Genomic DNA, 15882 nt, shown 5'->3' on the forward strand with positions numbered 1-15882 from the left:
AAAAACCACGCACACAAACACACTTCAACCTGTAGTGTCAACACAACCCAGAGTTGCACTCTGTAGAAAACTGAATAGAAAATAAGTGTGGGTGCAGTTGCAGATAGCACAGCCACAGGACAGCGTGACAGTGAAGTCAAAAACAGCCGCGGTGAACGCTGCGCAGACAGGACGTTCAAGGGGTGCTGTCATCAGCGCTCAGGAGGTTAGATTAAAGAAGGGCTATGAAGCTAGGGCTGTAAAAAAAAAAAAAAACACCTGTCCAAAGGATGGACACCACCCGGGCTCCCACTCTCCAACCCTGGAGTGAATAGAAGGCAGAGCTACGTACGGTGTGCAGGGCCCTCTTCGGAGACCGTCCTTCCATGGCGGCAGCTGCAGCACGGAGTGCCCTTGGTGGCGCACGGTAACAAGAGCCCCCTCCCGGGGCTCTCGGGGGCGGCGCAGTGCGCACAGGCCTGCCTGCCTGCGGATGCTGGGCTGTCAGGAGCCCGGCGAGCACCCTGCAGGAGGCGGCCAATTACCGCCGCCGAGGGCGGGAGCCTTCCAGCGCAATAAATGTCACACAGGCAGCGGGGGTCACAGCAGAGGTGATTTTGGGAACACGGCGTGCCTCCGATTCCAGCAGAGCAGGCCAAAAAAGGAACCGAAGCCACGCACGTTTGAACTTCTTCCACAATAACAGTGCCTTAAAAAAGGCAGGTGTTGATAAGCAGCCGGAGCCGCGCCCCTCCTCCTCCTGCGCGCAGGGAGGGCGCTTTGCGCACAGGGATGATGGCGCGCACAGTGGCTCCGTTCACAATGCAGGATTAGCAGGTTGGCGCGTCCGGTTACACGTCTGCTCGGTAAATAACAATCCGCGTCCATCTCCCCGTCAGAGAAGAGAAAGGGGAAGGCTTTCTTGCTGTTCGAAAGTGCCTGGGAAGGGCACGCTGGCACAAGCTGGGCAGGATGTGAGGAGGATACAAGGATGCGCCCAACAGAGACCCAAGGCGACTCTGGATCCCAGATGTTAAATACCAGAGGAAATGAGAGAAACCTGAACCTGCAAAAAGCTGGCAGCACAGGGCAGTGGGTCTGACACGTGGCCGTGGCTTCGATCCATCCGAGAGGTTGGCCTACGACAGGTCTAACACAGCGTAAACTCTGGAAACACGGGCGCGGTTTTAATGTCCTTATCGCTTTCAAGAAGCAAGGCAAAGATTGATTCGGCAGAACGTAACTCACTTTTTAAAGTTTTAAACACCCTGGGGGTATTGGCGCCTTTACACGAGCACCATTTACATAAACCAATGTCACATTTTTTTAACGCACAGTGAGATTAAGTAATTTGCCCAGAATCACACGATGTCGAACCGGCGCCAAGACTCGAACCGGATCCCCCTAGGCCCAACGTCGGCAGCTCTGGTCGTTACGCCACTTGTGGTCTACCTTTCTCCTCACCACCCACACATCGATGAATAACGAGTTATAAACGAGTTTTAGAAGTGGTCGTCTAGGTGAGGTCTCGGGCAGATCAGGTGCGTAAGTACTTGCAGTGTTGCTGCTCTCAGCAGCGCCAGATTATGGACCGCGAGAGAGACCAGATTTGACAAGATTTTGTAGGTCTGAAACGACTGGAAGGGTGTGAGATAAGAGACAAATACCCATGCACATTTACCGTGGGTGGAGGAGGGCCAGTGACTGTCAGCTACTAGGACAGAAACTCTTGAGGACCTTGCGGACAGTGACTCTGTCCCAGCCCTATGCAAATCCAAACGTCCTGGGCAAACAAGGATGTGGGGCTCGCATGGTGGCCCCTTTGAGGTATGACAAATAAGAGAAGCGAGAGTAGTATGTACAGAAGTTATTTAGCATTTATGTAACACAACCTGTACTCCGTGCGGCACCCCAGTGCTTCTCTAACGCCCAAGGCTGACCAGCAAACACGTGCACCAGTGCACACAAAGCAGCCCTATTTGGACACATCGTTTACTGTGTAAACTACAGTGCCTGTACAAAACGGTTATAGTGAAAGTAATCCGACACACCTTCCAATACAAGTTATTATGCAAAGAGATGCGGGACAGTGCACAAACTAGAGTTAGGAATGAAGTTTCAGATGGATGAATTAGAACGGTACAGTTCAGCTAGAGTATAATTTGTCTCAACGCTTCTATGACCATCCAACACATTTCAGGATACACAAACACAATTGTGCTGTCTACACACTAGTTACCATACACTGAAGAATCAGTGGTGAATCTTCAAGAGACTTGCAAGTGACCGAAGGTGGACCCCTGGAGGCCTTCAGAACGGCCTCACCATCCATAGAAGGTGCCCACTTGTGCCGCAGCGTTCCTCCGGCATTTTCGGAGGCAGAGACCAAGAATCAGAAGTTAAACCATCAAGCAAACGACAGAGCTCGTTTCCAAGAGTAGGCGCAAGAATACCCAGACCTCAAGCTAAAGTTAAATTAACCCAAGTCCACAACCCCTACGGAAGACTAGCCTTGTGTGGAAGTCAGAGCGTAAACCTTTCCTACCTACAGAAGTCTGTGCCCTATAGCCAGAAGGGCTGCAGGCAAGCTCCGCAATGGGTGGTAGCCGGGACATCCACGCTATGAAGTAGGCTGGACCTGAAGCTCAGTCAAGTGAATGGAGTTAGGGCGTGTGAGTGACAGAAAGACCTCAAAGAAAGAAAAGCAAAGAGCAAAAGCATAAAGGAGAGGAACGACTGAAAAAATCCACATCGCACCGATTCAGTACATCATCTCGCCATGGTAAGGGATAAGCAGGATGCTCAATGCAACAAAAGGGGTTGCAGCCTGAACTGCCTAGAGATGGAAAAACAGTGGTTATTCACCAACCAAGGAAAGTGAAAACCTGGAGCACAACACCCAAAATAACCAAACTTCAGCACAGTAGATTAGCGCACGCTGACGCTTGTATCTGAAATGTAGATAAAATTCAAGGCCGATATTGTTCCAGGTGCACCAAACAAAGCAAGGGGAAGTTCATTTTCAGTACTGTGAATTATTAAGCAACTGAAACCACATAGCTGGTTTCAACCAGTTCCTACCATTGTGCTACACTCACAGGGTACTCTGAGAACAAGGGAACTTGAAAAGATTATTTCCATCACAGCAATATCAGAACGTGTGCGACATGCTCCACCCACCACGAGTAACCACAGAACTAGAACATCAGGTGTGTGGAGCTTAACAGGATATCTACTTGTCCATGGGGCAAGTTGCTTCATACATATATTTTTCCTGAAACAAAATCCACTTGTCCCTTTCGTACCATGTAGTGTGGTGACAAATTTTGGCAATAATCTCGTTATACAAGATCTCCGATATAGCCTGTATCACATTCTGGCAATCCCACAACATGTGCGACACACTCCATCCAGCAAGAACTGGACGTCCTTGGTATTAGAGCCTCCCTTTCAAATGCTACAACCTGCAGGTGTATTCTTGAATACGAGACCCAAAACACGTGTAAAGGATCAGTCTGCCTACTGTCACTCTTCTATAGGACTAAAGGTAGGCCCAGGATTTTTCAAGAAGGGACGAAAAGAACAGGTGGTAGAGTTCTCCAACGTAAAGTGTAGACAATCAGGAGGTGCCTGCTCATCCGGCGAAAGTATTAAATTTTGAGCAAGAGTTACAAAGGGTAAGAACGGTGAAAATTGTTGGTCAGGTGTTTAACTAAGTTGGTACTACCATCATTACCCCTTTTCTAACGAAAAAGTCTGCTACCATCAACATGCGCTACCGAATCCCACAGCCCTAACAGACACCACTTCACCCAGGAGAGATCTCTCTTGTAGGATAGTACAAGGTCAGAGATTTGCCTCGGGGTGTGTGAAATTCCAATCTGATCGGCAAAGAGCTCAACTTCTGATGTGAAGCTTGGATTACTCACAACTGGATACATATTATGACTAAGTTTTAGTTTATCAGCTGTAGTATATTTAAAAAAAAATATATATTTCCTCCCTTACAAACCTATTTTTAGCATTACCATTTTGAGAAAGCAGTGTTGTGGACCAGTGAAGTCTGCCAGCACTGTACCCACTTACGATTGGCTTACTGCACCCCACGCTGGCGTCTCTGGCACTAGTGTGAGCCAACAAGGGCATACTTTGAACCCCGTCCATGGTTGCATGCTGTGCCATAGGGAGCCTCTGCATACGAGCAGAAGCGACAGGTCAGACAGAAGAGAAGCGTTGTGTCTAAACAGCCACCATCTCTAATGGAAGGATCATAACAGAGGCAGCTGGCAAGCCTCACAGCTCAACGTGTACCAGTTCTCTTACAGTGAAGTGCACATGAAGTAGGCACTTGAAATAAATGGCTCTACATAGATTGCACTACTTAAAACACCCTCATGTTTGCTGGGTTCATTTTCTGACGTCTGGATGGGCAAGGATCGCGCCGTTTAACAAAAACTACAATAAACAGTGCAACTGATGAACAGAAGGGTCGTGGTGCTCAACTTACTGTACACTGTTAGAGCGTTTCAAGGTTTTACCTCAACAGGACAAAACTAATGGCAATCTTTTCATACTCACTACACCACTAGCACTGACAAAGCCAATAGCAGTGATGGTTATAAAGTGAAATATTTTGCCGTGGGCACCTATACAGAGGCATAAACAAAACTGGACAGAGGAAGATGAAATCTCAAAGAGTTGATAAGGAGGGGAGGGCGGGGGCTCATTTCCGAAAAGCAAATTTGATTTAAGGCTGAAGTTGACATTTCAACAAGAAACTGACTAAAATACCACTAGGAGTTAACAACTTTATTGCAAACATGTAGTTGAAACTGCGATTCTCCTATTATCATGACAAGAGAATCTGGATTTCATTAAAGACGCGGAGGCTAACATTATGCATATTTCTTTTAATGCAACTCCAAGCAGCCACTTGAAAGCATTACATCAGAAAGGGAAAAGGTCTATAACAGAATCTTCAGTCAATACAATAACCATGAGCACAGAGCAGTCTGCCTCTTAAATGCAGCTCGAAGCAGGTAAGATCAAGTTTTACTACTCTTTACTCTACTAATCTTGCTTGCTTTTTCAATACTAACTTTCAATAACTTGTTTAAGCTCTTTTAAATACTCAAGGGACTCTCCCCTTTTCATTCACTCCTTATGGACAACTGATCTCCAATTTACAGAGATCAGCCTTTCCTTCAGCCGCTCACAGTAGTTGAAATCTTCAGGTCCCAATCTGAGTTGAATCAGTGAGGGAACAGTTCGGGAAGGGATACGATACTTTGGTTACCGGTCATACAGACACGGCCTACTTCTACTGCCAAGCGCAGACCTTTACAGAACTGGAACACCTCTCGGAAGGCAAGACCCACAGGATGATGATGAACCAACAGAAAAGGAATAGACTACATTTCCCAAACTGGTTTCAGGGAACGGGCTTCATTAAAGATTGAGCTCCAATGTCAAATCACGAGTAGGGTAGAGTAGTTGGGCTCATTCTCACCTCATCAGTCTTCAAATTAAAAGGTTATAATAATCAACACCGTAACATCAGTATTACTTACGCATTTAATTTAAGTGAGGTACACCTTCACCCATCGATGCACAGATGAGAAAGGGCGGGTACCTCAGTTATGAGGTTTATTTAGACCTCGGTCTTTAACCATTACCAATGTTAAAACTAAAGTGTATGTATTAATGGCCAAAATATATCTCATACGTAGTGCATGTGTAAGATGCGGCCAGCAGGAAAACCTCATGTAACGATTCAAATGTATTTCATAATGGTCATACAATGCTTTGTGCCCTAGATCAGTGGTTCCCAAACTTTCAACCCGCGGCTCCCTTGACCCATTGGCCATTGACTGTGGCTCTCCACTGTTACTTTTTTTGAAGGGTGGCGGAGGATGTAAGCCCGGCCTTTGGAGTACCTTAATTTTCCTCCCTGAAAATAATTGGGATGAAGTCGATGAAGGTATTATAATCATATACGCAGGTTGTGTATTACTGAGGCGGCGCCTCTAGTAAGATATTCCTTGTTACACTTCAGTGCCAATGCCTTTTTTTAGAGTATCCTTTCAAACTTTTTATCCCACTTACAGTGCTAGATAGCACCCCTATGCATGTAGGCCTCATTGCCAAATTCTTTTTTGCGATTGAATAATATTTGCATGCACTTCCATTTCTACCCATGTCATACGTGCCAACACACCTGTCTCAGAGGGTGACTCACGATTTTTTTTAACCCACATATAGCTTTCTTTTTGCTGTCTTCTCCCTAAAATTGCCTCCAAATCAATGCGAGTAAAAATAAATTCCTCTGATTTTTTTCTTTATACATCCCTCTTTCTTGCTACCAAATGTTGGCATTATGCCGTATATGGTGTTTTACTTCCCTGTGCTCAAGAAGAGAGAAGGCCGGTCTGGAAACGTGTATTGAAAGAAATGTGTACTGGAAATAACTAGGATTCAAGTACAAATGCCAATACTTAATAATACTTAGTGTGTTTAATAGATAGGACAACTGTACTTTCCTGATAAACTGCATTGGTGTAAAATGCATTGGGGAAAAAAACTATTAACGAGTCTAACAAAATAAATTAGGCATCTTCCACTTACTTTGGGGGTGTTGAAACATAGGGAACCAAAGAAATTTGGACATGACATCAATTAAGCACTATGTTTACAGCTTTAGGTATGGGACTTACAAATCATCCACATCATGCGTTTAAGTCTAATTAGTTTAACTGAAGCCAACAGACCCTTGAACATTAAATGCATTAAAGTGCTTGGTACGCTGCTCCCCTGGCTAGGTTCGACGGCTCCCCAGGGAGCCACGGTGCACAGTTTGGGAACCACTGCCCTAGATTTATGCATTAAAGAAATAAAATAAATGGGGTGCTGAGACCAGAGCTCCCTACTCCAACTGAAAGCGGAAAACAGCTCAGTTACCAGAATTTGAGACCAACAAAGTACTTGAAAAGCGATAGATTAATTCCCCAAATCAAATGTGTTTTAATACATTGGTGAAACAAGTCGCAAATTATGCACAAAAATTGTTTGACCAAACTTAAAAAAAAAAAAAAAATGTTGAAATGCCTTTTGTGAGGTCGATGAGGGCCTTGCATTGTTGCAGCACTGGAAGTATAACTCGAAGTTTCACATGGTAAATTTAGTATAAATAAATAAATAAATAAAAAGAGTCCATAAAGCAGACTCGCACTCAAATTACAGTTTTCTGCATGAAGTACTACTCAATTCTTTCAAGAAGAGCCGTCAACCCCCTCGCAGGCTGGCGCAGCACTAATATCTGTGACAGCAATGCATGGTCATTTTCCACTAACTCACTTCCCAAGGAGATTAGGTTTATCTTTACAAAGGAAACCCACCCACATCTACTGGCCTTGTACTAAAAATAACACAAAGGAGGGGCAGAGAGAATGGACACATCACTGCAACGAACACAGGAGCTCTATTAAAAAAAAGAGCTAACAAATTCAAGGAGATCAGATGTCAGATCCGCAAAGTCAATCGACCAACTTCAGTAAGTGTCCTACAGACAGCATGGGCGACCTTCACAGCAAATGTTGGTCACTTACACCTCAGTCACTTCAATTACAAATTCGCATACGCATTTGATGGTAGCAGTTTGCTTGTTAAAAAGAATGCAATTGCAACGCAAAAGGCATTCTAATCTACATCCGGGAAGTCAAAATGCCATTCACAGGTAAGGTCTCCTGGGGCTCCTGAGATCAGACCGTTTAACAATGGCAAGAATTCGGGAACTCTGGGCAGCTGGTTTTTGTGGCCCACTCAGTGTCATTAGGTCTCGCCTAGCGAAGTAGCGCATGTGCTGCACGCTTGCAAAATCTATTGTCGTCGCTTCGCTTTTGGAAGTAGGGTTGGTGACTGCCCGGTCTCTCTTAAGCCCCGCCCACCCAGACTGGACTCATCATGCCGCTGCGTTTCTTCACGTTGTGTCCTTGCCTCATGCTTCAGCCCCCCTTCTCCGAGAGGTTTCAGTCATGTCTCACCACCGCAAACCAGTGCTTGTTCTTCATATTTATGGCTCGCGGTACGATTTAACTTATTTTCCCCCCTTCAATTTGTTTTCTTTTTTAGCAGTAACTTTGGTGGCTGGGCGGGTATGCGCAGCTTGCCAAAACTTTTGTAAATAATTGAGTGCAGCGCCCGCTTTATGCACGTTGCGCTATAACTTTTAAATATGGTCCGTTCCCTGCTCTCTCCCCCCACTGCACAGATGTCACGCTTCATGGTTTGTGAAGCGGACGCTGTTAAAGACATCTGCGGAGTCTTCTTCCATGTTGCATACCCCTGCATTCCTCATCCACGTCCTGCGTGTGGCTTGATTATTTATTCATTTTTTTTTTTTAACCAGACGCAGTGTCTGCCTCTAGGTGTTTGCGTTTATTTTTCAGATTTAGGCTGCTCAGCCTTTGTTAAACTGCCCTGCTGTCTCTGCAGCACACACCGCACTACTTCTCCTCAAGTTGCAGTCCGTTCTCCGGCAGTTGCCTAAGACCCGCCTTCATCACCATCAGGATCCCAGCCCGGCCATGGATGAGGGGGAAGAGCAAGGAGCTGTGATCCTACACAGGGCAGAACATGGTTAAACTAAATACGCAAGTGGAAGAGTTGTGTATACATATAATTTATTTTATTTATATTTAATAATCATTTTTGCTGAAACATACTTAGTTACTTTGAGCCCATTATTAGTGCGACGTCCACCTCCCTCCCCCTTTTTTCTTATTTGTGGCTCGCAGCACAGCTTTATTTCATATGGCGTGCGGCTTGAAACTTATTTTTGTTCGTGATTCAGTTCCTCCGTGATATGCTTGTTAGACTGACTAATCATCCTAATTAGTAACAAGCATTTGCAATGCACTAGGTCTCACATTTGCGAGAGCTTGAGCTATTGGCATTATAAATGACAATGCCTTTTATTTATGTATTTTTTTTTGTCACATAAATAAAAGGCATTGTCATTAAGAATGCCAATAGCTTAAACACTTGCAACTGCGAGATCTATTGCATATGCTTTTTTTCCTAAGCCACATGGGCCAAAAGTGCTGCAAACTGGAAACAAGCTAACATCCATTTTGTTTTCCTGAGACTGCAGACAGGTCGTCTATCAAGGTTTTGAGGAACGTGCGTTTGTCAGGGGAAATGCTAATATTTAAGAGTTATGCAACAACGTGTATGGTTACAAGTCACATTTTAAATATAAAAAGCACCGTAACGAAATTAAAAACATTCATTCTAAAGTGTGCTTTTCTTATGTAGTACAGACACAATAGTGCAGGATTAACAACTGTATAAAGACAAGCATTTGCAATGTAATAGGTCTCACATTTACGAGAGTTTAAGTTATTGGCATTGTAAAGGATAATTCGTTTTATTTATGTTTTAAAAAACAAAAAACATAAGAGGCATTGTCATTTACAATGCCAATAGCTCAAACTCGCGTAAATGCGTGACCTATTGCATTGCAAATGCTTGTTTTTGATAAGTGGTTGACGGACGACAGACAGGAATCACTGTACAGAGAGTCTGCATATGGCCATTAGTGTCTATTACTGCTGTATGGTACTAATGTTTATACTCTCCCCCAGCAGACACTGCTTTCCATTTGTAACTGTTTTCTTTTGTAAAGGAAGAAACTCCCCCCTCACCCGCGCACCCACCAACTATTGTGCTGCAGTGTCCTTACTATATATTTTTCCTTGGCTTACCATAGCTCCCTCTCACTTGGAATTTTGTAACCAAGGATGTGACCTGATCTATGTTCTTGCTATCAATATTTTCAATCAAAATATAAAAAAAGAAATTAAAAAAAAAGTGGTTTTGCCTGTAAAGTTTAGGACATGAATATAGTATCCAACAGTGACCCGCTTCAATGCCCGTTTTAAATTCTTCTGGGTCTGAGACCCAGACGGACCCAGCCCACTTAAAGCCCTGACGATTAAAATTAGGTAGGTTCAGACGCCTTTAGGTATAACCTGTGCAAATAAACTTGGAATTCTGTGAGCGAACAATGTCTAGTGATGAATATTTAATGCATTACAATTTCGCTATGACATTTAATTTTTACATGTAAATTTATGTGTGGGGAAACTTTATTAGATGGATTTTCATGTAACATTTGTATTGTGAAAACACTCACGTAACTATACATTTTTTAAAATCTTTTTGTAGGTTGAACCAAATGCAGTGTATCCATAACTTTATGAAAATTAATTAGAAAGGTACATTGTATTTTATTGCATTAGTACTTATTTAGTTATTTAGCACTCATCATACTCTTTGCAAGGCCTACAGCGTTCATTAGACTTCGAAACATTGCAGAAAGAAGTATTAGATACATTTAGAAAGTAAAGTTTTTTGCGTGGTTAAGGTTTTCACAAAACAGCACAACACAACACAAATGTTACAAGAATATCCATATAATAAAAAAATATATTTATATTATTTTTATTTAAAGGTTGAACCAAATGCACTGCATCCATAACTTCACACACACACTCAAATACGCGCACACACCTGTACACAGTCTCACATACATTCACACCTGCACACAGATATTTGTAAACACACACACATATATATATATATATATATGAACACGCCTGCATGCACACAGGACTCACCATGCACCCGATGCCAATCGCAGAGCTGCATGCCCGTCAGGGTACTGAACCGCTAGACAATTCATGGGAGACCGCTAATAATTGTACAACGAAGACCGCGCTTTGGGCCAAGCAGAGGGCAGGGAAGCGCTACACAAACTGCAATGCAATGATGTTTACACATGGTCGGCGCTTCACCAGCGTGCAGACATTGTATTCTATACTGTGTTCTAGCAACAGGAGCAGTGACAGGGGGCCACAGGAGCAGCGACAGGGGGCCACGGGAGCAGTGACAGGGGGCACAGAGCCCCCAACCAGGGGCATGCAGGGGCAGGGTCATACGGGGTCAGTGGCACCAGGGTCATATGGGGGCAGGAACACTCACCTTATCTAGAGAGGAGAACTTGAGCCAGAAACGCATCTTGGACATAGTGGGAGCCCCCGCGCCCTGGCACCTTGGCACGATGAACCAGGCACGGCAGAGAAGCACTACTGCTAAGCTGTCAAGGATCCTTCACCATGGCAGCACTTCACAAGCATGAGAAGCAGGTCGGGCCCCAATCAGGGGTCCCAAAGCATATCCACAAGTCGCGAAGACATGACAATCGCGAGCATGAAGAGCAGGGCAGCCCCACACAGGAGAGGGAAGGGCCCCCACCGGAGAGACCTGGGGGTGCAGACGCCAAGCAGGGTCAGAGTCCACGCAGGACAGACCCGGAGACACCGGGGTAGAGCACCGGGCAGGCAGGGGCTCAGCTGGTTCTCTGCACTGCCAGACCCAGCACAGCCTGCTCTCGGACAGCACTGACCCCGGACAGCCTGTCTGAGAGGGACCCAGCAGAGCCTGTCCCCCCTCCCACAGGAACCCTGCACTCCCTGTGATCGCTGACTGACCGGGCCCCAGCGTTCCCTGGACCCAGCGCTCCCTGGACCCAGCGCTCCCTGGACCCAGCGCTCCCTGGACCCAGCGCTCCCTGGACCCAGCACAGCCTGGCCCCGCCCCCACCTGCCTTCGCCACTTCCTCTAAGCGCCCGGCCTGAATTACAAGAAAGGATGGCTCTGGGTAAGTCAGGGAAATTACTGGCAGTCTATTCAAATAATGAAACTGAATTATTCAGAGTTTAAAAATAAAACGGATGCTTCGAGAATAACTTAAAGTGCATAAAAGCGGTTTCTTAAAAGAAAACGAAGATGTTGCTAAGTAAGGCAAAAACGAAATTCCAACTGACCAACCCTGCACAGGGACAGAAGATGTGCACGCGGATGGAGTGCACATCTCCTGTCCCCCTTTGGCAGAGAAAGTGAATGCGCGCGCTGTGTTCAAACGCCAGCCCTACGCGGAGACAGGAACTGTGCACACGTACGGAGTGCACATCTCGGCAGAGAAACCGACGACAATAGATCTAGCCAAGGCGAGCTGCGCATGTGCTGTGTCGCTAGGTGAGACCCAAAAAACAGTAGAGTGCAATGTAGGACAGTGACATTTTTCCTGACAGGGCTCTGCAGATTTATTTTTACACCCTGGGGGAAAAGACATTGGTAGGTGCTTCAATCAAGTATGGGCCTGCACGGGTAAGCTTGTCAGGCCTGCAGATAAATACTCCCAGGATGGCCCTAAAACATGTTTTACCAGCACTGAAAGAAACACAAAATGCTGTGTTACCCATTCAATTCACTTTTCATTTGTATAGGGAAGCTAAACAGCCAGCAAATTGATTCAGTCCAGTGAATAATGAGAAATAATTAATAGCCAAGATCTTTCCTGTGAATTAAGAGCTTTGAATCATTTAAGGCGGCGGCCTACCCATGCCGTCTGAAGCTGCAGGTCAGCCTCTCACGGCAGGCAGAGACCGGCCTTAGTTTTAAGGGGGTACAGGACCCCGTCAGATGGTTGCAGTGAGTAACTGCATCGGTCAAGTAGAAGATATCAATAGGGTCCCTAGGACCCCCTCTCCCCTCCTTACAGAGAACGCCATGGGGGTGGGGGTGGAGTGGGTACACTGTGCCACCTCTATGTGGTGTACAATACCTGGCTTGTGCGCTCACTCACTGCACCCACCTGCAGGGGGGTTCCGCTTCCACCCTCTGAAACAGAGTCTAGGTGGCACTCGCCAGTGAGAGGCGGATTCGCAGCTTCAAGGAGCCGGTCCACCATTATATAATGCACATATTTGTGCATTGAAAACCGCACATCTCATGTGATACAGTGCACATACTTACGGGTACGCTGCTGAGCGGAGCGGAACAGGACACCATTTCTGAAACGAGGCTCCAATGGCTAAACCATATCTTCAATGCTGGGGACTGTGAGAAGTTGGCCTGATGTATGATATCACTAGTTATAGTGTACACCTTATATCAGTCCAAATACCCTTATGGTGATTGGTTGTAAAGTCAACCTTATAGACCAGCTATCCTAGTGGTAGCATGGACAAGAGCAGTCTTAGGCTAAACTCTGAATGGCATGTGAAGCCAGCTGTGATACCATATATAATCCCTTGAATACCAAATGAAAGGACACCACAACAGATATATATATAAAATAAAGTGTATTTATTCTAAGCAACCCTCAGCACTCTTTATGAGATTAGAGGTAAGTACAACACAGTCTTATTTATGCATACATTAAGTCACACAGGTAAGTAATACAGTTAGGCCCTAGGGGCCACGCAAACCATATACTAAGTAAGTGGTATAAGAACCACTGTCACGGAAATAGAATAGGCCTAGGCCTAGGGAATCGCTGGGGCTACACTACACTAGCGTTAGTTAGGAAGTGGGAGGCCCACGGGATTCGTGTGCAGAGTGGAAACACTCACGCGTAATGCGTAAAAGTCAATAGCAATAGTACAGTTTAGAAAACGGTAGATTTAGGACACTTCCGGAGTAGCTAGGAAGTTGAGACTTGAAAACTAGACACTAGGATAGTCACTATCCTGATGAGCACCGGAGTACCCAAGTTACCTAGCCCACAGGCTGCGGGTGCATAGGGGTGAAGATGCGTCGTTTTCGTCGTCGACTCCTATGGATGCCTGAAGAAAGATGCTGACAGGCAGTCAGGGAAGAGTGTCCGGTGGATCCCAAGGCTGGGATCTAGAAGAGAAGAAACCTGCAAGCAGAAGGGACAGAGTCAAGGTCACTAGCCAGTGACCACGTGGAACCAGGAAGGAACCAGGCGATGTCGTGAAGATTGCAGGTGAAGGTGAAGCTTGTCGCTGCAGCCAGGAGGACCAGGAAGCGTCGAGGACGACCAGGACCAGGAGGCGAGCTGTCCCACGAAGGCTCTTGCTGTCGGCGGCGGCGAAGTTGGACTAGGACTCACCAAGCCTTGGCAAGCGGAACCCACGAAGAACAAAGGACTTGCTTCTGGTGCAGACCAGGAAGGTCTGGGGTGCTTCTTCTTTGCAGAGAAGCGGGAGCCAGTCTGGAGGAGCCAAACCAGCGCAGAAGATTTCAGGATGCGTCGTCACAGAGGCCACTAGCCAGCGGGCAAGCAACCGGACAGACGCGGCAAGCAGGAAAATGCTGAAGGGCCCCACGCAGGACTCGTGGAGTGTGGGGGGGCTGGTCTTCGGTGCAGATGGTGCTTGGGGTTGGGGCTTCTCAATCCCCGGTGCACAACTTCGAGGGTACCTCAGAAGCTGCGCTGTAAGTTACTAGCCACTTTTCCCAGGTAGCCGGTCCCACGTCGCTCGTCGCCTCCACAGATCTCAGCTCTGCTGCAGATGTGGATGAGGGTCGGAGAAGTCTGGAAGTCAAGGCTCTGGTCGGGCTCTGCAGTCGGTTCCTCGTAGAACGGTCGCAAAGCAAAGGGTAGTCTCTTGATGGTGCCTGTTTGCACAGGGTAGCCACTCCTTGGCTACAAGGGAGATTCTTCAGTCTTCTTCTTTCGTCGAATGTCGAAGGTCCAGAGTTTCTGTTCAGTTTTGCAGGTTCAGGATAATCTAAAGTCTTGAGGCCCAACTCCCACTCTTATACTAATCTGGGGGGCTGGGATACCTGCTAGGTCACGCCTTATGGGTGGGACCTGGGAGGGGGTGGTTACAACCACTTCCCTTTGTCCAGTTTCGCGCCAGAGCTGGGGCTGGAGTGCCCCAGCGCCGGTTTGAACTGGACTATGCAAGGAACACCTTGTGTGCCCCAGGCATGTCTCATTCCTTTCAGCCCACCCTGCCCCAATACACTAAAGGCTGTCTGGGGAGGTGCTAGCACCTCCCCAAGCAGGAAACCTATTGTCCAGGCCTCCCTGGCTGGGATCACTCCCAGCTGCAGGAGGTCAGACTTGTGTCGTGGCAGCAGCATCCATTTTGTGATGCTGAGGCTTTGGTCAGAGGCTAACAGTGAAGTATGATTTTAACATGTCTTTCCCTCTAGAAGGGGGGAATAATATCCTCATGTCCAGAAATGGCATGGGGGTATTATTCCCTAGTGTTAGACACCTTACACGACATGTTTTGATAAAGCCAAACCATAGTTACCATAACCGTTTAAGATAAGGCACTTTAAGAGTATATGGTAGGCTATATCATAGAACAGCTATAAGGACAAGGTTCCGAAAGCTGCAGACAGGCTCAGCTCATGCTAGAGCACCATCTCACATGTTACCAAGCACTCTGCCTCCAGGATTGTCAAGGCCTGCCATAGGAGTGACTTATAGGTACACATGTGTCTATATGTAAGTTAGGTATAGGAATACTACACCTAAGCAAGGGGTGATTACACGACCTTGCCCCAGCTGAGTGATCAGCCAGTTGTGTCAAAATGGAAGGCCAGGCCAGGGGTGGCATAATACATGCTGCAGCCCCTGGTAGGCCTAGGGTACACCTATGCCCTGGGTACCTAGGGTACACTGTACAGGGGCCAATAAGGTGATCCTATCCAAATGGGTTATGCACCTAAAGTACATAGTATTAATTTAGAGAGAGAACAGCAGGGCTGTGGGTCTGATTAGCAGGCCCACAGCCACATCCAAGTCGAAAACCAGTAAAGCAAAAAGCAAAAAGTGGGGGTGAACATAGAAAGCAGACCCTACTCTCCTACAGGGACGCAACTCAGTGTGTCCATTTTTAGCACCCACCTTCAACCCCAGGGCACTCAATCTCACTGGTGCCCAATGTGTGCCACTGCAATCTCAATCGGGTGTGCCTCGTCCAAATGGGAGAATCCTTTGTTCCAAGTTCAATTTATAGACATGGGTATAGAGGCCAACTCTTCCTCCACCCTCGGATGCCCCTTACAAGAATGATA

The 15882-nt window shown here is 46.5% G+C and overlaps 1 protein-coding gene across 6 annotated transcripts in view; it reads right to left on the minus strand.

Annotated features, from left to right (window-relative positions):
* The window catches only part of SLC4A7 (solute carrier family 4 member 7), a 470313-nt gene that overhangs the window by 409336 nt on the left and 45095 nt on the right, over positions 1–15882 (minus strand). For 2 of the 6 annotated variants that reach the window (XM_085630549.1, XM_085630546.1), the window contains exon 1: positions 332–504. The exons of the other annotated variants lie outside the window; for them this stretch is intronic. In XM_085630549.1, coding sequence (XP_085486675.1) covers positions 332–367 — 36 coding nt within the window. In that variant the 5' untranslated portion in view covers positions 368–504. Of the gene's footprint in view, positions 1–331; positions 505–15882 lie in introns of those variants that run through there. 6 annotated transcript variants of the gene reach the window in all.

The sequence above is a fragment of the Triturus cristatus genome, chromosome 10 (assembly GCF_964204655.1).
Source record: "Triturus cristatus chromosome 10, aTriCri1.1, whole genome shotgun sequence".
In the NCBI taxonomy this organism is placed as follows: domain Eukaryota; kingdom Metazoa; phylum Chordata; class Amphibia; order Caudata; family Salamandridae; genus Triturus; species Triturus cristatus.